Source organism: Bos indicus x Bos taurus, chromosome 5 (genome assembly GCF_003369695.1).
Source record: "Bos indicus x Bos taurus breed Angus x Brahman F1 hybrid chromosome 5, Bos_hybrid_MaternalHap_v2.0, whole genome shotgun sequence".
Lineage (NCBI taxonomy): Eukaryota > Metazoa > Chordata > Mammalia > Artiodactyla > Bovidae > Bos > Bos indicus x Bos taurus.
In genome coordinates this window covers 76,034,986-76,058,503 of record NC_040080.1, presented here as the reverse complement: position 1 = coordinate 76,058,503, position 23,518 = coordinate 76,034,986, and the positions used below count along the sequence as shown (strand labels likewise).

Below are 23,518 nucleotides of genomic sequence, written 5' to 3'. Positions count from 1 at the left end.
GACTCTATCTGGGAAGCCAAGAATCAGTCACCATAGGTGTTGATTACCAAAATCAAATTCACAAGAGTCATGATTCAATATCCATTTTCACAAATGTTTTTCTCCTGCCGCTGTGAATTTGGAAAGGGACAAACAGAAATCTTTATCCTTCTCTCTTGACTATGCTCTATAGACAGAGATTTGCGAGACTGACATGGTAAAACCTCTTATCTTCTGCTGGTCTGTTGTCGGTTATCCCATATCTCAACTGCTGTCTCCAGGGAGAGTGGAGTGTCCCAGCCTTTCGCTGCCCCATCCTCATCACTAGAAACTGTACAGGAGGAAACATGTGTTTCCTTTTACCCTTTTTAGCTTTTCCCTGTGGCTCTGTAACCAAAGACAGATTAACAAGAGAAAAGGAAACAAAACATATACATCTCATGTATACTTGTAAGAAATGCAGGGATGACTAACTCAAGGAGGAAGCCAGAATTTGGACTTACAGATTATCTTAACCAAAGAACAATATACTTTTAAGTGAGCAACAAGACAGAGGAACAGAGTACTAGGCTTCCAAGAGTGGCAAATTGTGGGACAGTAAATACATTAGAGAATAATGGAAGATAATAGCTAATCAGCAAAGGCTCTTTTGCAGAGTCCTCAGGTGCTGTCTTGGGGCTGATAAGTGTCTAGTGTTTCAAATGATTGATTTCTGCACACATTTATGTTTTACTTTCAGGAAAATAGAGGGAGGAAGAGGACTTTTCTTGACTCTGCTTCTTCTCAACTGCCTTCAGCTCAAAACAATCGTTGTGCCAAAGGGGAAGATTTTGGGTGGCATAATTCTGCTATTCTTTTGTAGGTTTTACTATACTGTTTTCTTGCTTTTCAATGACTCTTTATGTTCTAACATGAGAAAGTGAAGTAAGACATTGTCAAAAAGGACTTAGCAATGTTCACATGAGGCTTACTTATAACAGTAAAATATTGATTTACAAAGTAACTACTGAGAAACAACCATAAGAGTCAGCATAGGAATCTGTGATTAACGTGGTGCTTTGCTATACACCTATCAGAACAACAGGCAGTGTGTCACATTCTTTGTGGAAAGTGTACATAAAATACTTTTAAGTGAAAAAGATGAAGACCACATAATGAAAGCACATAAAAAACTTAGTGCAAATGAATATGAATCAAAGATGGGAGCATGTTTTCCATTGTGTAATATGTTCATTCAGGGTTTTTTTCCTTTCTAGTTGCTCACATTCATAATCAAATAGGAGGAAGTTCCTCTTTGGACAATAGAGCTAATGCCAGTTCTTTCTGAGCAATGTCTTCAAGCAATATCATTTCATGATTTCTTGCAATTAACTCTTAGGACATCAAAACTTTTAGCGTAAGTGAAGCAATAAACATTCCCTGCTTTCCACGTGTCTCCAAGGGTGGAGCTCCCAAACTGGTCAGAAAAGACGGAAGGGAAAAGATGTTAAATAGCAAGTCCAGCTCACCTGGTCAACTTGGACATTTGGCTTCCGTCAACATGAAGGCTCTCCTTATTCTGGGGCTTCTGCTCCTTTCTGTTGCTGTCCAGGGCAAGACATTTAAGAGGTGTGAGCTTGCCAGAACTCTGAAGAATCTTGGATTGGCTGGCTACAAGGGAGTCAGCCTGGCAAACTGTAAGTTAACTATTCTTCATCCTTCCAAATAGTCAGCCAGCTGTGGAACAGATACTAACTGAGGAAGAAGAATAAGAAAGGGACTTTGAGTGAATGGCTTTTTTTTTTCCTTGAAGGGTTTGTACATTAACAATGGCTCAAAAACATCAGCTCAGAATCAGATGTACCTAGGGAAGGATTGAAGCATGGGAGGGTCAAATTCTATACCATTCTAAGCATGCCAGGTCTTGCTGTACTCCTCTAGTGCCACTAAACTTGCCAGCTGGCACTTGTAGGGTGACTACAAGATATATTTCAGCCCTCAGCCATTTCCAGCTTGCAATTTGGGTTCTGCAAGCAAGAGTAAGACAGTATTTTTGTCATTTTTAATCCCCCTACCATGATGCTGGGTTTTTAACAGCCAAGCTTTTTTAAAAAATTACACTGAACTCTAGAACGGGAACTGTAGGAACCTGATTCTCCTCAATCAATATGTACATAAGGATCCCTGAAATAGCATGAAATAACATTCTATTATTCTGACTCTAATTCATTAATTATTTGTCATTTTCTTCCACAGAATTCAAGATGTGCCCTAGGGAAAAGTTCCTTTGTATTTCAGTCCATTGTATTTTTCAGAGTGAATTCAGACATTTCTGCTCCATAACTATTTTTTAATACATGAGCAAAGGGATAGATGGATGGGTGGATGACATAGTCTTTCCTATCCTATGATTCTTATTGTCTGGATTCTAATTTGATATCCAAATTCACCTTTAGGTATCATAAGAAATTTTCTTTCTCCTAGTAAATCCTTATTTTTCCTAGTACAAATATTTTTACATTAGCATATGCATCTGCTGCTCGTGACCAAACCCATTTAAGCACTCTGTTGATTTTTCTATTCTAGGCTCAATCTTACCTGGGGGATGGGAGCAATGGAAGACACAGCTATTTCAATATTTTTTACAACGTGTTATCTTGTTTCATTAGTATTAGCAAATGATTTGCTAACAAAAGAATTCTCCTAAGGGCCCCTAACACCAAATGTTAAATTATTTACAAGTAAAATATATGTTTATGCTTCTAAAATAAGTCATTAGTAAAATAGAATTATGTTATGAAATAAAAGTCATATGATATTGCTGTTTATTACTAAAAATACATTTTTTTTTTCAGGGATGTGTTTGGCCAAAGGAGAAAGCAATTATAACACACAAGCTAAAAACTATAATCCTGGAAGCAAAAGCACTGATTATGGGATATTTCAGATCAACAGCAAATGGTGGTGTAATGATGGCAAAACTCCAAAAGCAGTTAACGGCTGTGGTGTATCCTGCAGTGGTAAGACAAGATACTGTTGAGTGATGGCACAGGTCCCATTTGGTGGTACCTATAAGAGGAGAGATTTAATACAAATGAAAAGGTCTTGAAGAGTTCATGAGGGACCAGAAACACTCCATCTTAACTTCTAGAAACTGTTTTTATCACCTACCTCATAATTCCTTAAGTAAGAAACTAAAAAGCTGGTATCACAGAAGGTTGCTGTTTGCTAACATACAAGAGTTGGAATGATCTATCACTGTATTGTAACTGGACATGTTGATGCTTTGTAAAGAACAATGCCATTCCTACTAATTTACCTGGTTGGGAGAGGTTTAGGGATAATTTGGCTGTGTGGTCTTTTTAAAAATTTTGTCATATTTACTTTTTTTATGTGTATATTATACAGTAGGGGTTTTTGGCTGAGTGATTTTAAAGTAAATTAGAAACATTTCACATTTCATTCCTAAATTCTTTAGTTTGCATATCTCAAACATACACTTCCTATTTAAACACTGTCATTCTAACAAGTTAATATATGCATTTGTTTTTAATTGGGGTGAAACACATACTCTACTGAGTTCCTTTTAAAACTGAGATAACATATGCAATATTGAGGGCTTCCGAGGTGGGGCTGGTAGTAAGGACCCTCCTGACATTGCAAGAGATGTGAGATACAGGTTCAATCTCCAGGTTGGGAAGATCCTCTGAAGGAGAGTATGGCAACCCACTCCAGTATTCTTGCCTAGAAAATCAACATGAACAGAGGAGCCTGGGGGCTACAGTCCATGGGGTCGCAAAGAGTCACACATGCACATGTGCACACGCAATATTTATTGCATAAAATATTGGCGAAGTATGCAAATTTGATATTGTTTAATTTTTAATATTAAAATTCCTAATAAAGAAGATTCGTGTCTGGACATATCTTTTATATACAGTTAGTTTAGTTTAAAAATTATTTGTATTATACAATAATCTGTGGTCATTGAATAAAAGTTCTACTACCCAGAGACTTATGACCACGGTAACTTGTGGTCTCCACATCTTCTTTCAGAATACACATCACTCACGTACATGAATGTAAAGCTATATAATCCACATTTGTACCCACATACAAACATGTAAGCAATATGCTTCAACAAAAATGAAATTGTACTATATTTACTACTTTACAATTTGCTCGTTATTGCACAATATCATTTTTCTCAACAAATATCAATCTTATTACTTTTTCTGGATGAATAGAATTTCACTAAATATTCTAACATTTATTAATCCAACTCTTGTATTGATATGTACATCTTGGATACATCACTTATTACTTTTCTTGTTTTGGAATGAATTTTCACTAGTAGAACTGCTGAGCAAAAAACTGCTAGACTGGTTTCTGCTTGTTTGTTTTTGTTTTGTTTTCAAAGTGTCCAGTGAAAAGAGAACCTTCTGTCATATTAGTTAATAGTTTCAGAGACCAAATGACATTGGCAAACAAAAAACAGAATGTTTTATTTCATGCCAAATGGGATAGAATGGAGAGAGAGAGTTTTCTCCCAGTATTCACAGATATAGGGACTCTTAAAAAAATAATTGTATTTGTTCTTTCCTCAGCCTAAGAAAATAAAGCTGGCTGCGCCTAAAATTTACATGAATTTCTGTGAACATTGTCCTCATTTCTCACCACCTCTTTTTCAGCTTTGCTGAAAGATGACATCACTCAAGCTGTAGCATGTGCAAAGAAGATTGTCAGTCAGCAAGGCATTACAGCATGGTATGTTATTTCTTTGTTTTTGTTTTCCATACAGTGTTGTTAAGATGTAATTGACACACAGTACTTCATAAATTTAAGGTGTACAGCATAATGACTTAGTACATCATGAAATGATTATCACAGTAAGTTTAGTGAACATGCATGATCTCAATGGATACAAAATTAAAGAAATACAATGCAATACTGTTAAGCAATTATCCTTCATTTAAAAATAAATTAAAAAATTAAAGAAACAAAGAAAAAAATTTGTGATGAAAAATCTTGTGATTTACTCTCTAATCTATGTTCATCTGTGAGACACAGCAGTGTTAATTCTATTCATCATGTTGTACATCACATTTCGAGTGTTTACTTATCTTATAATTCGAGGTTTGTAGTACTTTCCAAAATGGCAACCCACTCCAGTGTTCTTGCCTGGAGAATCCCAGGGACAGGGGAGCCTGGTGGGCTGCCGTCTATGGGGTCACACAGAGTCGGACAGGACTGGAGCGACTTAGCAGCAGCAGAAGCAGTACTTTCCAATGCTTTCATCCAATTCCTCACCCCTCACCCCACCCACAATACCCACAATTGGTAACCACAAATCTGATTTCTTTTTCTGAGTTTGTTTGTGTTTCAAGTATAATGGCCCTTCAACACTATGTAAGTTCCCTTCACAGAGCAAGGTATGGGGTAAGCGTTAAAGGACAGAACTGGGGTCTTCCCTATGGTTAAGATTCTATGCTTTCAATGTAGGAGGAGGAGGTCTTGTACCTGGTTGCGGAACTAAGACACCACAGGCCATGTGGTGTGGCCAAAGAAAGGTGTGTGTGAGAGGGTAGGGAGTGGTTTTATCTTACTGTTATGAGAAAAGTGTGCGAAGATTCTCTAAGACCAAGGGAATTGAAAATGGAAAATCTAAATATTAAGATTTATGCTAAACAGTGTATTACATAGAAACAATCTACTTTCACGTCAATTTATTCTAAGGACTTCTAGAATTTTTAAGTTTTTCCACACTCTACCAATTCCTCATCATATCTTAAAATTATTTTTGAAAGTAAGTAAATATGGAATACGCTTTGCAGTTGTGTTGTGGACTACACAAGACTCAACATTTGTGTTCAGCATTCTGTGAAGACTTGGGGAGATGTGACAGCCTTGGTATACATGTCTCCAGTTAATAAATAAGCAATACTTGGATCTGTCTCTATCTTGTATTTCATGGACTGATTAACTATTTTGTTCTCACAAAGGATTTGAAGTATGTATAACACAATGAAGATATGTTTTAATCTTATTATCATTTCTTTTACCTTTTTCTACAGGGTGGCATGGAAAAACAAGTGTCGAAACCGAGATCTCACAAGTTATGTTAAGGGTTGCGGAGTGTAACTGTGGAGTTTTCGTCTTCAGCTCATTTTGTCTCTTTTTCATATTAAGGAAGTAATTGTTGAGTAAAAGGTTATACTACCACTCTTTCAAACAAATAATATTTTTACCGAAGCAGCATATGGTCTTTCTTCTAAGAGGCTGATGTTTACCTCACATGTTTATTGTTTGATATTGGGCCTACAACATTTTTCAGCTTGCTAACAGAACTAATGCTGGTGAATATTTGTCTAAAATCTCCATTATCAAATGTATCTCTGGTACATTTAGTTCTTAATCAAAGAGATAACCCAGACTTAATCTTGAATGATATAAGTACTCCCCAATATTCAACAAAATAGAACAAAAGAATATCTCTAAGCAAATTGATGCAGGCAAAGCCCCACCTGAGTAGGCATGTGAACTTTCATCTGTTCAGTCAAAAAGAGCAGAATGTCAAATGCCTAAAAATGAAAACAGCCGATCAAGAATTTTGTTTTCATAAGTGTGACCTTTGGTTTAAATGTTTTAGTAGAAATGTTGCATTTAAACAGCTTTAAAAATAAACTCACAGTATATACATCAACCTATTTTAGCCTTTGTAAAGAACTCATTTAGGCATCCTGCTGATCCTGAAGGAATACAAAGAAGGATTAGATGAGCTGTTGATTTTCCTTAGTTTTATTAGCTTAAGTTCATGAATTATGATTAAATTCAGAGGGAGATGAGTTTGCAAGCGTTGAATTAATTGCTATTTAATAGATGTGAAATTATGCATGTTGTAAAAGAAAAATATTTTCATTAAAAGCTTTGCAATTCGTACTTTGTCTTCCTTTGTTTAGAGCCATTTAATGTCTCTGAAGAAATACATATGTATTGGGAAATAATGATCTGACACTTAGTATTTCCTACATTCTCACCTGTATTGAAACAGGTGGATATTGCTAGAGAAATCCATAAGCCTGCTGATATCTCACTTAATGTTTTAAATGTTTAATCTTTTTTGGCTGTGCCATACAGCTTCAGGGACCTTAGTTCCCCAAGAGGGCTTGACTTCTTACTCTAAACAGTGAAAGCACGGAGTCCTAACCATGGAACCACCAAGGACTTCCCCTCACTTAAAAATTCATCAATACAAATCTCAAATGGGCCCTCAAGTCTACCTGGTCATCATAGTCACTTCTCTGAAATCCTTCTGTGTTGGTGTCCTCACTCTCCACAATGAGTGTCACTATTTACTTCCCTCTTTTCAAAGTCCCAGCACACACACCAACCCCTGGCCTTCCATACTCTGCTCTGAGCAGATGACCTTACAGTCCGCCTTACAGTCTTAAGTCATCTGTCAGATGATATTACACTGACAGAACAGAAGCAACCTCATACAAAATCCTCCCTTCCTGGCCAGCATAACAGAGTTAACATCTTTCCCTGGGCCCGCCCTCCCTTCTTTCCCCTTTATCACTGGGATGAAGGGCTTCTGCTCCTCAAATGGCAGTCTCCAAATGTAGTCTTCATCACAGCCCTCTCACTACTCCAGTTTAGGCTGAGGGTTTCCTGCATCCCGAGTTTCTCCCTCTGCTGGATCATCCCCAGCACTGCACGAGCTGCCCTGGGAACGTTTCATTTTACAAAGAACTCTCCGTAGGCTCTACACAACCCTCTAACTGCTGCGGCCAGTGCAGCACGTAGGGATCAAAAGTGGTCAACGCACAGTTCGGGAAAAATAAACCAGAGTCAAAATTAAAGTTTTAAAGATGGGACCAGAGAACCCAAGACCTCTTAGATCAAGAGCCCTGTTCTTCGGAGCCACATCACTTTTATTTAGTGTCTTGGCAACAGAAAGCATCTGTTGTGCGACGATGAAGTCAGCCTCCTGTGTCCCTGGTCATGTCTCCCATTTTATTGATTACTTTAAACTATCTTTGTTATTTTCTTTTACAAGGGGTTTCGTCTAGCTGGAGGGCATAGACCTGCATATGGAAAACATCTTGGGAAAACATCTTGGTGTGGGCACAAGCAGCGATCTGAACCTGCGCTGACCTGGCGTTCCAAGATCCACACTACATTTTTCCTCAGCTTACCAGGGCATGATGACCCCAAGTAATCAACCTCATGTACTTTTGTTTGGGTTATGCTGTATTGCTTTATTTTGCTTTTATTCTTTTCCCATGGTGATGTTCTCATGGCTTAGCCAGAGCAACATGTGGCTGACTATTAACCCCTGCAACCACCTACAACATTTTCGACCCCCGTTCATAACACTTCTGGGATGAGATATCTATATTTACCCACTCCACATCCTCACCTCCCTTTCTCTTTTCATCTCTTCTGAATTTGACTGCTGTCCTCTCTCAGCTGAAAACGCCTCCAACATGACTCCTCCCAGGATGCCTTGGGGCCAGTTCTAGTGATCACCTGATTTCTGTTCATGCTATTTGATGTCTCGGCAGCATTTGACAGAGTGAACCACTTGCTACTTCTGAAAACTTTTTCTTCCTCAGCTTCTCCTGCTTTATATTCTGCCTCATTGATGGTTTCTTCTCAGCCCTTCTTGGCTGGCTGTTTCTCTGCTGATTGATTTTTAAATGTTGGAGTGTCCCAGGGCTGAAGCCTATAACCATATTAGACATGTTTTATCTATTCATATATTTGTCTCTTTCAAAATAGAGTGTTTCCTACTTTTTGAAGTGCTTCCCTGATACTTCAGTTGGTAATGAATCCTCCTGCAAGGCAGGAGACCCCAATTGGATTCCTGGGTTGGGCAGATCTGCTGGAAAAGGGATAGGGTACCCACTCCTGTATTCTTCGGCTTCCCTTGTGGCTCAGCTGGTAAAGAATCCGCCTGCAATGTCGGAGACCTAGGTTCAATCCCCGGGTTGGAAAGATCCCCTGGAGAAGGGAAAGGCTACCCACTCCAATATTTTGGCCTGGAGAATTCCATGGACTGTATAGTCCATGGGGTCACAAAGAGTTGGAATGACTGAGCAGCTTTCACTTTTCTTTTTGAAGACTGAAATAATCTGTTTCCCACCAAATTTTCAAGTACAGTACAGCCTTCTGTGTTTTCTTAACAGTTTAAGAATATACTGCCAACATGGTGCCCAGTGGCTCTGAATTCTTCAGTGTGTAACTCCTCAAAATATCATCCAAACCAGGATGGGTACACGGACAAATTCAGACCACCTAATCATTTGATCCTATGCAATTTCATCAAGTGTCCCATAAATCCTTCTTAATGAAAAGGTCTAATTCAGAATCGAGTGTTATAATTTGGCTGTCATGTTTTTCAGTTTCCTTCGATCTAGTTCACTTCACCTTTTCCTTGACTTTTATGACTTCAACCCTTTTGAAGATGAGAGAGTCATTTCCTAGGCAGGTTGATAAGGAGTCTAGGGATCCCCAAGGAGAGAGGGGTCTGGAATTCTCAAGGAGGAAGAAAGGACAAACTTTTTTTCTTTCTCCACATTCCTTAGGATTATATAACAATAATGTATCTTGCCTAAGAACAGTCTCTGGATTAAACCTTCTGTTATCTTAAAATGTAAATTATGGGAGTAGGTCTGGTGAGGTCTTTACAACCTCCAGACATTCTTTGGATTCATTGGAGAGTATATAACTTCATTGTTAATACTAGCAAGCGGGTACTCTTTCTACCCCCTTCTGATGCCTATGTCAGAAGCTTTCTCTGTCTCCTTTATACTTTAATAAAACTTTATTACACAAAAGCTCTGTGCGATCAAGCCTCATCTCTGGCCCCAGATTGAATTCTTCTCCTCCGGGGGCCAAGAATCCCGGTGTCTTCACGTGATTCAACAACAACCTTTCATCTTGGGGGCTTGTCCGGGATCCTTCAGGACAAAGTAAGGAAGCTTGGAGCTTTAGTTCTTTGTTCTCTTAGCAAACACGTTTTCTGCTGTGCTTTACTAACTCTACGGTGTGCTTGTGTGAATGAATGGCATGCCCTGTATGATGCAAGTAAAGAGCCCTGCTCTGCGGTTCCACGGTGATCTCATACAGCTTATGGCAGAAACCTGTCTGGGCGTTATACCGACCTGCCAAGGCCAAGAGGCATCCAATGTCTGCTTCAGGAACCGACCAGAAATGGGCAAAGCGTGTGGACCGAACTCTCCTTTCTCAGTCAGACTTTCGGTCTCTTTGACAATTTCATAACTCCTTGGGAATTAGAAGTAGTAACCTAATCTATTGGATCATAGACTTTCAAGGGACTTGTGATCTATACTGTTATTGTACTGTGGCTTAGGTCCCAAACTGGATTGGTATTCAAGAAAGTGCCTAGCCTCGCTAGGAATCGAAAGTTAGGAAGCTAGATGGAGCTCTAGCTCCAAGAACATCTCTGAGGTTAAAGGTTACTCAGATTGGGACTGCAATGGGTTTTTTTTCTTTGGTAATGCCGGCTCTTAGTGGATCAGAGGAGGCTGTTATACTGGTGTGGTGATGCTTGGAAAGAACATCTCAGTTTTATGTTCGCGTTGGTCTTATTGTAGTCAGGAAATACTCAGGGTCGTGCACAGGCACTCAGGTGACGAATGTTTCCCCTAGTAGTCTTAGCTTGGGAGGCATTCCAGAAGGTTACTCTGATTCACCCCGGGTGACATCAGAGGCAAGCAAGGTTAAAGGTGAAGAGCTGGACGTCAAGTAGGGATGCTCTCAAGTCTACCCCCGGTACATCCCCACCCCATTTCGGTGGTAGAACCGGGAGGGACGCGGACTGTGCCTGCGTCTGTAAGGGACAGACTAAGTCCGACCAGGAAGGAAAAGCTTTTGGTGTAATGTCTGTCTACACCCCCATCTAGAGCAGGGAGGGATGCCTCCGGTAGAAAAATGGCCTTGGTCGCTTTTTTCTCTCTTACAGATGGGAGCTAACAATTCCAGCCTCACTCGTTTGAACTGTATCCTGAAAAACTGGGATAGATTTGATCCCCAGGGCTTAAAGACGACACACCTGGTCTTCCTATGTGATACTGCATGGCCACGGTATCCATTGGAGGACGGAACGGTGGCCAGTTGGAGGGTCTCTTAAGTATAATACTGTTCTACAATTAGACCGGTTCTGTAAGGAACAAGGGAAATGGGTAGAAGTAGCATATGTGTTGCCCTTTTTCTCTGTGTGAAAGATGCCAGGCTTATGTCCTAAGGGTATAGATTTGGGTGTGAAAACTTCAGCTCCCTCCTGTCCTCTTACTTTGCCCCCGTACCTGGAAATCCAAACTGAGATTCAAACTGCCCACATGAGGTCCAAACAACTCCTGTCTCAGTACGACCTCAGACTACTCTGGTTTCAGTAGAAACTCAGACCATCGAAGTAAGAGATGAGATGGAGGACAGGAGACAAAGAGAAGAGGAAAAACAGGTTTCTCCAATCTATCCCTGGGATCATATGCGCAGAGCAGCCAGAGAGACTGAACAACAGCCACACAAGCTGTTGCCTCTTTATGAAACACCCACCGGGAGAAACAATCAGTCTGTGAGAGTTAATAAGCCTTTTTCTCATCAAGAAATACAAAGAATCAGGGAAGATCTGGGAGACTATTTAGAGGACCCAGAAAAATATATTAGAGCTTTTAAAGGTGTTACTCTGTTTTATGACCTCACTTGGAAGGATATGATGTATATCTTGGGACAAACGGTGACTCCTGAGTCAAAGACTCGAGTTTTGGGAAAAGCGGTTGCTTATGGAGATGAATGGCTTGGTAATGAATCAGTAGGGACGAGGGAGAACGAGATAGCGGCCCTCCCCACTGGGTATCAGGGAGTCCCAACTATAGAACCAGACTGGGACTACAACACAGCTAAAGGAAGATGGGATCAGTCATTTTGTTAGATGTATTCTTGAAGGACTTAGGCAGGCGCGTTCTAAGCCTTTAAACTATGGCAAATTGGCAGACATAGAACAGGAGGAGAAGGAAGCTCCTTGTAAATTCCTAGATAGACTGGGAGAAGGCCTTCGCAGATTCACTGAGATAGGTCTGAAAGTGAAGAGGGAAAAGTGATCTTAAAGGATAGATTTCTCACTCAGTCGGCTCCAGATATCCGCCGTAAGCTATTAAAACGGGGGTATGGACCAAATTAGCCTTTAGATACTCTGTTATAACTGGCTCAGACAGTCTATTATGGTAGGGAATATGAGGAAAAGAAAGAAAGGCAAGAAAAAAAAGACAAAGGCGGCTTCGCCATGGCTATGAAAAACGTTCTTAAACAGCCTGAGAAAATGCCCAGAGGGGCCCAGGTGAAAAGGGATGGGCTTGCTATTACTGTGGAAAGGAGGGGCACCTCAAGCGGGATTGCCCTCAGGCATCTAAGCCGCCCCCGGCTCCATGTCCGGTCTGCAAAGGACCACACTGGAAGAGAGACTGCCCCCAGAGGCGTAGGTCTCCGGGGTCGGACTCTCAAGACAATCAGGACTGAAGGTGCCCGGGGGTCTCCACACAAGCTCCCGTCCTAATAACACCTGAGGAACCCCGGGTATTAATAATTGTGGGGGGCCAATTCGTCGCTTTCCTTTTAGATACTGGGGCAACTTATTCTGTGCTTACTGAAGCCCCTGGCCCACTTTCTTCCCGATCCGCTCCCATAATGGGACTGTCTTGATGAGCCAAAAGGTATTATTTCAGTTATTCTTTATCTTGCAACTGGGATTCTGTGCTGTTTTCACACGAGTTTCTGATCACCCCTTTTGGGAAGGGATATACTGAGCAAGGTCCATGCCTCTGTTTTCATGAATATGGAGCCCTTCCTTTCTCTCCCTTTAGTTGAACAAGATGTAAATCCTAGAGTATGGGCTGATGGAAAATGTGTGGGTCGAGCACAAAATGCTATTCCTGTAGTTGTTAAGCTCAAAGACCCACATGTATTTCCACATAAGAAGCAGTATCCACTGAAACCTGAAGTTAAGGAAGGGTTAAAACCCATCATTGAAAATTTAAAGGAGCAGGGACTATTAATTCCCTGTAAGAGTCCTTGCAACACTCCTATTTTGGGTATAAAGAAATCGAATGGTAAATGGAGACTAGTTCAAGATTTATGAATAATAAATGAGGCTGTAGTTCCTTTACACCCGTGGTGCCTAATCCTTATACTCTATTGTCTGAAATTCCTGAACGGGCCAAATATTTCTCAGTAATTGATTTAAAGGATGCCTTCTATTCAGTGCCTTTGGCGGAAGAAAGTCAATTTCAATTTGCCTTTGAAGACCCTAAACATCCAGCTTCTCAGTTAACCTGGACAGTTTTGCCCCAGGGATTTTGTGACAGTCCTCACTTATTTGGACAAAGTTTGTCACGGGATCTACAAAACTTTAATAGCTCTGAAGCGGTGGTGTTACGATATGTAGATGATATTTTGCTCTGTGCTGAGACAGAGGAAGCTTGTTCGCGAGCCTCAGAAGATTTCTTAAACTTTCTGGCAGGCTGTGGTTACAAGGCATCAAGAGAAAAGGCTCAGCTTTGTCAACAATCAGTTAGATATCTGGGCCTAATCATATCAGAAGGGACTAGGGCCATAGGCCCTGAGAGAATTAAACCTATACTAAATCATCCCCTACCTATGACTTTAAGACAATTGAGAGGATTTTTGGGAATCACAGGTTACTGTCGCATTTGGATTCCGGGTTACCGGGAACTTGCCCGGCCTTTATATAAACTTATAGCTGAAACTCAGCAGGCCCAAACCGACAAACTGGTTTGGTCTCCAGAAACTCAAAAGGCTTTTAAGGTTCTTCAGACTGCTGTCCTGCAAGCTCCAGCTCTGAGCTTGCCCACAGGGTCAGAATTTAATTTGTTTGTCACTGAAAGAAAAGGTGTGGCATTGGGAGTTTTGACACAACCCCAAGGGCCTCACCCGCAACCTATTGCTTATCTAAGCAGAGAATTAGATGTAGTTTCACGTGGGTGGCCCCACTGCCTAAGAGTAATTGGGGCAGCGGCTTTATTAGCACCTGAAGCTTTAAAAATAATTAATGGATGAAACCTGACCTTACTGACTTCTCATGATGTGAGTGGAATCTTAAATTCTAAGGTTAATATTTGGACGACAGACAGTAGGCTTCTTAAATATCAGTCATTGTTGTTAGAAGGACCAGTAACTAAGCTTAAAGTTTGTGGAAATTTAAATCCTGCCACTTTCCTTCCTGAGAAGGAAAAGGAAACACCTGATCACGATTGTCCTCAATTCCTAACTTTATGCAGCTCGGGAGGATCTAAAGGATACCCCATTAGACAATCCTGATATGGAAATATTTACAGATGACAGTTCTTTTGTTAGGGATGGAAAGCGTAAAGCAGTTTACTCCGTGGTGACTGCTGTACAGGTTTTGGAAGCAAAATCTCTTCCCCAGGGAACCAGTGCTCAGTTAGCGGAGCTTGTGGCTCTGACCTGAGCTCTAGAGTTAAGCAAAGGGCAGAGGATGGGCCTGATAATCTATGTGAGTCAACTTCTGCTGACTCCAAAAATCCTGAGTCTGCCGTTTGATCCTCAAGAAAATGCCTTCCTGTCCTGGGCTCACCCCTAGGCTGCATTCCACAATCGGTCTAACTGCTGGGTCTGTGGAGCACTGCCCTCTTCATCAGTGGAAGGCTTCCCGAGGTAGACATTTCCACTTCAAGGAAAAGACTTTCTCCAAGTCTGTGAATACCTTCGACAACAATCACATGCGATGCCTCTTCTTCATCTGATGACATCTACCAGCCCTAAAATGGACTGGTGCAACACGTTGCACTTTAACTATGGACATAATGTGACTTTTAATTTCGATTTTAACTTGTTTTAATGACTATGTTGCCTGCATCTGTAACTGTATAACTGGATTTGTTTCTAGCCGCTTGAAAACTTTTAAGTTACAAATGGTTGCTCAAACTCCTGCTACTGCTGTAACTTCCTGCAGCTACTATTTGGGGCCCCTGGATCAGATATCCTCAATATGAGGATTAGGAGAATATGTTGCCTCACCAATTTAGGGACAACGCCCCTTGCCAGCTCGGAAGCAGTTATGGAACAAGAACGAGGCCCCTTTTCCCTAGGCAACATAATTCTCCTAAAAGAAAAGGGGGCAATGAGAGAGTCATTTCCTAGGCCGGTTGACAAGGAGTCTAGGGGTCCCCAAGGAGAGAGGGGTCTGGAATTCTCAAGGAGGAAGAAAGGACAAACTTTTTTTCTTTCTCCACATTCCTTAGGATTATATAGCAATAATGTATCTTGTTTAAGGACAGTCTCTGGATTAAATCTTCTGTTATCTTAAAATGTAAATTATGGGAGTAGGTCTGGTGAGGTCTTTGCAACCTCCAGACATTCTTTGGATTCATTGGAGAGTATATAACTTCATTGTTAACACTAGCAAGCGGGTACTCTTTCTACCCCCTCTGATGCCTATGTCAGAAGCTTTTTCTATCTTCTTTATACTTTAATAAAACTTTGTTACACAAAAGCTCTGTGCGATCAAGCCTCGTCTCTGGCCCCAGATTGAATTCTTCTCCTCCGGGGGCCAAGAATCCCGGTGTCTTCACGTGATTCAACAACAACCTTTCAAAGACCTCAACCAGTCATTGTGTAAAATGGCCTAAGGTTTTTCTGATATTCTCTGGAGTAGGTTAGGTTATGCACCTTTGGCAGGGATACCACAGATGTGATCCTGTGTTCTTCCCAATGCGTCCTTTCAACTGACATGCAGTTCTGAAATGTTCTACTACTGATGACGTTCCCGTTGACCATTTGATTAAGGTGATGTCTGCAAATCACCTCCACGGTGAAGTATTTGGGAGAGGGGGAGGTACTTTGAGGAAATTTGTTCTACAACAAAGTTTCAATTTTTATATTCACTTATTATATCAGCATGGGCTTCCCCAGTGACTCAGGGATAAAGAATTTGCCTGCCAATGCAGGGGACGCCAGAGACATGGGTTTGATCCCTGGGTCAGGAAGATCCCCTGGAGAAGGAACTGGCTATACGCTCCAGTTTTCTTGCCTGGATAATTCCAAGGATAGAGGAGCCTGGTGGGTTGCAGTCCCTGGGGTTGCAAAGAGCAGGCGTACACACGTTATATCAGTATGGACCCCTGGTTTCCTACTTTACTCCAATTACAATGAATCATAATTCATTGCTATCATTTACTTTGATGTTCCTATTGTCCCTGATTTGGCCATGAGAGTCTCTGCCAGCTAACTCTGTCATTTTGACTTGTCCCCATCATTTTCTGGGCACCTGTTTGTTTTCTCTCACAGGATGTTCTAAGAGTCAACTTGTTCTTTCCCTCCTTCAGCCTGGAATCAGGTATTTTGTCCAAAAGCCCTTATTCCTCGCAGAGGACAATGATATTTAAAAAACTAAGCACTGGGCACTAGAGAATCACTGTTCCCAGGTTCCATCTATGGATAGAGATGGAGAATGTATGTATTTACATAATTTTATCTATTTAAACTGAATTCATATAACACCTCTTATTCCACTCTCACACTACAAGGTTAATTTTAGTTATTAAGTAAATTTCCTTTTCTCTGTTGGTAACTCCATAGGATGACAGTGAGAAACCGATCTCCCACTGTCTGTAATATCTTTAAAAGTATCTGAGCATATGCAAAGATTTGATCAATTTGCCTACATGTAATCAATCTTTCAACACTGCCATACTGTGGAATAGATGCTTTTCACTCAGTAGTTGATACCCCTCACTGGGGCACCTCTTCTTCCACATCTCTTCACCTTCTCTACTGTGTTACATCTCCAACACATCATGTTTGGCCACTGGCCTTACAGGAAGGTGGGCAGAAACTTTTTACTCCTGTTTACATCCATACTCCAAACACCTATAAGAGTGCCTATAACATGATACATGACCAATAAATATCAGTTGATTGAATCAATCTCTCCAATTATTTAGCATATTCCCCCAAGCTGGGCATTTTGAGAGCTTTCTTACTTTCTCATCCCACATGATTCCAGTACAGCAGCTTCTGAGGCTCCAAGGGTCAGGTCTCAAGTCTATGTGACCTGCCAGGGGAGGACAGATTAGTAAAAGCTGGCTCAAGAGGGAAATCAGTGTCTGTTAAAGATTTTGCTTGGCGTTTTTTTTTTTTTTTTTTAATTGACTAAATTCCTTTACAATGCTGTGTTAGTTTTTGCTGTGTAACAAAAGTCCAGGGCCAGATGGCTTCTTGGGCAAGTTCTAACAAACATTCAGAGAAGAATTAGCACTCATTCTTCTCAAACTTTTGCCAAAAATTGCAGAGTAAGGAACACTCCCAAGCTCATTCTATGAGGCCACCATTACTCTGATACCAAAACCAGACAAAGATATCACCAAAATATGAAAGACCAAGAAATTTTAATTTAAATCACAATTAAAAGACCAATATCACTGATGAGCATGGACACAAAAATCTTCAACAAAATAACTAGCAAACAGAATCCAACAACACATTAAAAGAATCATACCAGGATTGTGGGATCCCAGGGATACAAGGACTCTTCAATGTACACAAATCAATCAATGTGACACACCATACTAACAAATTAAAGAATAAAAACCATAAGATCATCTCAATAGGTACAGGAAAAGCAGTTGACAAAATTCAACACACGTTTATAATAAAAACTCTCTAGAAAGTAGGCAGAGAGGGAACCTACCTTAACATAATAACGGACATAAACAACAAACCCACAGCAAACATCATTCTCGATGGTGAAAAACTGAAAGCATATCCTCTAAGATGAGGAACAAGACAAGGATGTCTACTCTGGCCATTATTCAACATAGTTTTGGTAGTCCTAGGCACAGCAATCAGAGAAGAAAAAGTAGAAGGAATCCAAATTGGAAAAGAAGTAGTAAAACTGTCACTGTTGGCAGATGACATGATATTATACGAAGAAAATTCTAAAGTTGTCACCAGAAAACTACCATAGCTAATCACTGAATTTGGCAAAGCTGCAGGATACAAAGTGAATGCACAGAAATTTCTTGCATTCCTGTACACTAACAATGAAAAAGCAGAAAATCAAGTTAAGGAAACAACCCCATTTACCATTGCAACAAAAACACACATGAAAAGATGCTCATCACTAATTATTAGGAAAATGCAGATCAAAACTACAATAAGGTATCCCCTCACATGGTCAGAATGGCCAACATCAAAAAAAAATCTACAAACAATAAATCCTGGAGAGGGTGTGGAGAAAAAGGAACCCTTTTGCACTGTTGGTGAGAATGTAGACTGATACAGCTATTATGGAGAACAATATGGAAGTTCCTTAAAAAACTAAAAATAGAACTACCATATGATCCAGCAATCCATTCCTGGGCACATGCCTTGAGAAAACTGTAATTCTAAGAGACACGCGCACCCCAGTGTTCACTGCAGCACTGTCTACAATAGCCAGGGCATGGAAGCAACCTAAGTGTCCACTGACTGATGAATGGATAAAGAAGATGTGGTACATACATACATACAATGAAATGTTACTCAGCCATAAAAAGGAACAAAAATAAGTCATTTGTAGATGAGTGGATGGGCCCAGAGTGTGACATACGGAGTAAAGTCAGAAAGAGAAAAACAAATGTACGTGTATGTGGACTCTAGGAAAGTGGCAGATAAATCTGTTTGCAGGACAGGAATGGAGACAGAGACATAGGGAAACCACTTATGGACATGGCGGTGGGATGTCAGTGAGCTGAACTGGGAGATCAGGATTGGTGTATGTGCACTGCCATGTGTACACCAGATACCTAGTGGCGACCTACTGTACAATGCAGGGAACTCAGCTTAGTCCTCTGTGGTGTTCTAGATGGATGGGATGGGGTGTGAGGAAGGGCCATGAGGGGATAAATATATACATAGAGCTAGTTCACTTTAAAGTACAACAGATACTAACACAACATTCTAAAGTACCTTCATTCCAAGAAAAAAATTTTAATTAAAAACAAACAGATTTAAATTTTAAAAAGCCCCTTTTATTATGGAAAATCTATAGCATATACAAAAGTAGAGACATGTCCCCTTGCCTAGCTTCAAAAATTGAACATATGGTATATCTTGCTTCATGTATGAGCCCTATTCCCTCTGCCATCTCCCATTCCCCAGATCAGTTCAGTTCAGTTCAGTTGCACAGTCGTGTCCAACTCTGCGACCCCATGAATTGCAGCACGCCAGGCTTCCCTGTCCATCACCACCTCCCAGAGTTTACTCAAACTCACATCCATCGAGTCAGTGATGCCATCCAGCCATCTCATTCTCTGTTGTCCCCTAGTCCTACTGCCCCCAATCCTTCCCAGTATTAGAGTCTTTTCCAATGAGTCAACTCTTCACATGAGGTGGCCAAAGTGCTGGAGTTTCAGTTTTAGCATCATTCCTTCCAAAGAACACCCAGGACTGATCTCCTAGAGAATGGACTGGTTGGATCTCCTTGCAGTCCAAGTGACTCTCAAGAGTCTTCTCCAACACCACAGTTCAAAAACATCAATTCTTCGGTGCTCCCCTTTCTTCACAGTCCAACTCTCACATCCATACATGCCCACTGGAAATACCATAGCCTTGACTAGACGGACCTTTGTTGTCAAAGTAATGTCTCTGCTTTGCAATATGCTATCTAGGTTGGTCATAACTTTCCTTCCAAGGAGTAAGCATCTTTTAATTTCATGGCTGCAGTCACCATCTGCAGTGATTTTGGAGCCCAGAAAAATAAAGTCTGACACTGTTTCCACTCTTTCCCCTTCTATTTTCCATGAAGTGATGGGACCAGATGACATGATCTTTGTTTTCTGAATGTTGAGCTTTAAGCCAACTTTTTACTCTCCTCTTTCACTTTCATCAGGAGGGTTTTTAGTTCCTCTTCACCTTCTGCCATAAGGATGGTGTCATCTGCATATCTGAGGTTATTGATATTTCTCCCGGCAATCTTGATTCTAGCTTGTGCCTCATCCAGCCTGGCATTTTGCATGATGTATTCTGCACAGAAATTAAATAAGCAGGCTTACAATATACAGTCTAGATGTGGCTGTACCAATCAACATTGCACAAAGGCTTCCTTTTGTCCACATCCGTGCCAACCTTGTTATTTCTTGTGTTTTTGATAATAGACTTTCTAACCGATATGAAGTGATATTGCATTGTGTTTTTGATTCACGTTTCCTTGACAATTAGTGATATTGAGCATGTTTGTGTATCTGTTGGCCATCTGCATGTCTTCTTTAGAAAAGTATTTATTTAACTCTTCTGCTCAATTTTAATTGAATTTTATGCTCTTTTTTTTTGGTCACCGAGTTGCATGCGTTTATGTATTTTTGATAAAAACAAAAATATATTTTCAACTGATCAGATACATAATTTGCAAATATTTCCTCCTATTCAGTAAGCTGCCTTTCCATTTTGTTGATGGTTTCCTTTGCTCTGCAGAGGTTTTTTAGTTATTGGTTAGTGGACTTTTTTAATGATGTGCAGGAGCTGTTTAGGTATCAAAAAATAAGTCATGTGGGGTATGAACACACTTTTCTTGGTGTTCAGACATACATTTTTCTGGTATGTCTGTCTATAGACTTTGTTAATAATGCTTTTTTAGTACGTGGAAATTTTTATCTTCCTGTTCCCCTCAACTCCCCCCGCCCCATATCAATTAAAAACATATGCAGAGTAAAGACACATTGTTAGATGCTGGGTGGGATACAGCAGATACAGCAGAGGTAGCAGACAGATAAGAAGGAAAAATGCATTACAGTGTCATGAGGTAATCAGGGAGATAAGAGAGCAGGTAGGATTCATACAAAAGGGCAAATGGTGTGTGTGTACATCAAGGAAGGCTTCTTGGCAGTAGGAAAATCTGAACTCAGTTTTAAAGAATAAGAAAGAAATTGCATGAAGTGGACATAGCAGGCCTTGGAAATAGTATAGAAAGATTTGGGAAACAAGGGCTGCCTGAGTGTAAAAGGTAGTTTTAAATCTAGTCAGGAAGACCCGATTTTAATTCATTTGTCCCAGGATTGCAGTCACTACATATATGGATTTTTGTTGTTTGATTTAGTAACTACACTTTATTTTTGACAAATCAGAAGATTCTAAAGGGTCCCATATATTGGAAGAACTGGGTTAAATAGCAATGAGATCCTAGGGGAAAACATTTAAAAACTTCTTTTAGCCTGTATTAGTTTTCTGCTTTTGTAAATTAAATGCTTATACATACATTATATATGTATGTATATATGTGTATTTTTATAAATATATATAAAATGTTTCAAATTTCCAAATGAAGCTTCAATTTACAGTAAATCAATTCAAAAAAGAATTGTTATTTTTGCAAAGTCAGTGTAACTTACAATGTAACTGGACTGTAAGGCTTTTTCAAAAGAGATACAACTCTGTATGTTGGTTAAGAGTCTAGACTCTGTATGGGATTAAATTCTTTCTTTGCTGAGTAACTTGAGGCAAGATATCAAATCTCTCTATGCAAAATGGGGCTAACAGTACCTTCCTCCAAGGGTTGTTAGGATATTCAATAAGTTACGAAATGTAAAAGCACTTATAGTACAAGTAATTGCAGCCCTGAAATTAAAAGACGCTTACTCCTTGGAGGGAAAGTTATGACCAACCTAGATAGCATATTCAAAAGCAGAGATATTACTTTGCCAACAAAAGTCCGTCAAGTCAAGGCTATGGTTTTTCCTTTGGTCATGTATGGATGTGAGAGTTGGACTGTGAAGAAAGCTGAGAGCCGAAGAATTGATGCTTTTGAACTGGGGTGTTGGAGAAGACTCTTGAGAGTCCCTTGGACTGAAAGGAAATCTAACCGGTCCATCCTAAAGGAAACCAGTCCTGAATATTCAATGGAAGGACTGATGCTGAAGCTGAAACTCCAATACTTTGGCCACCTGATTGGAAGAACGGACTCATTTGTGAAGACCGCGATGCTGGGAAAGATTGAAGGCAGGAGGAGAAGGAGAGGACAGAGGATGAGATGGTTGGATGGCATCACTGACTCAATGGACATGAGTTTGAGTAGACTCCGGGAGTTGGTGATGGACAGGGAGGCCTGGCGTTCTGCAGTCCATGCGTTCTCAAAGAGTTGGACAACACTGAACGACTGAACTGAACTGAATCCTTTCCAGGGCTAAGTGAGGCAGGATAGGGAGTCTCTTTGCAGGCTGGCCATTACTCTCAGTGTGGAAGTAATTTTTTTAAAGAGAGAGAACGGTGCACATGGATATATCCCTTCAGTCTATGAAATACTCTGCAAAGCTCCAAGACTTACAGTTAATATTTGAAAAAACATGGGGTGCCTATTAAAGTAGCAGATTCTCAGGGCTTAATATCAACTTTGGTGGGGGGTATAGAAAACTCTTCATTTTAAAAGTCAGTACCTCCAGTAGTTCTGCAGGTGGTCCATAAAGAAATAGAGTAATTACCTCTGTTTTGTCTTAAAATACGATCTAACAGATCTTGAACACCACCCTTTCCCAACTATGAGCTTCATAACAACTTATCCCCCAAGAACTACAGTGCCTCTGCTTGGCTCGCCTTGCTTGCAAAACAACAGAAATTTGAAAAGCAAGCCAGGGGTGGAGGGTGGCACGAAGATGACCCAGGCATGATACAAGGGACAGGAACACCATTCCCGGCCTCACCCACACCCTGAATCCTAGCTCCCTGTCTTCCTTGAAGCACTTACCCTTCCCAAACACACAAACGCCCGCAGAAAATTTATCTGGAACAAAGGCAATGAGGCTTGGGCTTTTCTGAAGGATGCCAGTCAAGTTCCTGGATTTCTAAGCCTGCCGTGTAAATTCTCAGACAAGCATCTTTCATTGTTGCTGTTGTTATGGTCACTAAGTCATGTCTGCCTCTTTCATGACCCCATGAACTGTAGCCCACCAGGCTCCTCTGTCTGTGGGATTTCCCACTCAAGAACACTGGAGCGGGCTGCCATTTCCTTCTCCAGGCAATCTTCCTGACCCAGGGATCGAACCTGCATCTCCTGCATTGGCAGGCTAATTCCTTACCACTGAGCCAAAAGAGAAGCCTCCATTTTTTATTAAGCCTCCATCATCTAATGACATGCTCTGTTTTACCTATAAGTCATGGACTTGGAACATTTTCCTTGAGAGATCACACATGCAAGAAAAAGATTTGAATTTAAGCTATCGTCTCCCTGCCCATAATTCAAGGATTCTAACTTGTGGCAAGACACCTCAGGGTGCTGCTCCAGAATGACTAGAACTTAAATTTTCTCACTTGAAAATCAGAACGTTCTCTCAAGCAGAACTTGAAAGAAAAGGAACTGCACAGGGTTTAATTAATCTCCTGTGTCCACACAGGGTGGCTAAAGCGAGGGGAGGGTGCACACACCAGACAACATGCAGACCTGTGGCTGCCGGAGACAGAGGAGCAGTCACGGTAAGCCTCGTTGCTTAGAAAGATCAAAACCAACTCTCCTGGATAAGGAACTCTCTGC

The 23,518-nt window shown here is 40.7% G+C and overlaps 1 protein-coding gene and 1 long non-coding RNA gene across 2 annotated transcripts in view; one reads left to right on the top strand and one right to left on the bottom strand.

The window, feature by feature from the left end:
- The window catches only part of LOC113892976, a 58,802-nt gene that overhangs the window by 28,803 nt on the left and 6,481 nt on the right, over nt 1–23,518 (bottom strand). The window contains exon 2 of the long non-coding RNA XR_003511187.1: nt 1,488–1,713. This is a non-coding gene — a long non-coding RNA (uncharacterized LOC113892976). The remainder of the gene's footprint in view (nt 1–1,487; nt 1,714–23,518) is intronic.
- Nucleotides 1,425–6,894, top strand: LOC113892974 (lysozyme C, tracheal isozyme). Its single transcript, XM_027542519.1, has 4 exons — nt 1,425–1,655; nt 2,814–2,978; nt 4,650–4,725; nt 6,033–6,894. Exons 1-4 carry the CDS (start codon nt 1,463–1,465, stop codon nt 6,097–6,099), a joined length of 501 nt encoding a protein of 166 aa, XP_027398320.1. The 5' UTR covers nt 1,425–1,462; the 3' UTR covers nt 6,100–6,894.

Coding starts and splice junctions, on each gene's coding strand:
- LOC113892974 (XM_027542519.1), top strand. CDS start 1,463: ATGTTAAATAGCAAGTCCAGCTCACCTGGTCAACTTGGACATTTGGCT. Junction 1,656..2,813: donor GGGAGTCAGCCTGGCAAACT/GTAAGTTAACTA, acceptor TTTTTTTTTCAG/GGATGTGTTTGGCCAAAGGA. Junction 4,726..6,032: donor CAGCAAGGCATTACAGCATG/GTATGTTATTTC, acceptor CTTTTTCTACAG/GGTGGCATGGAAAAACAAGT.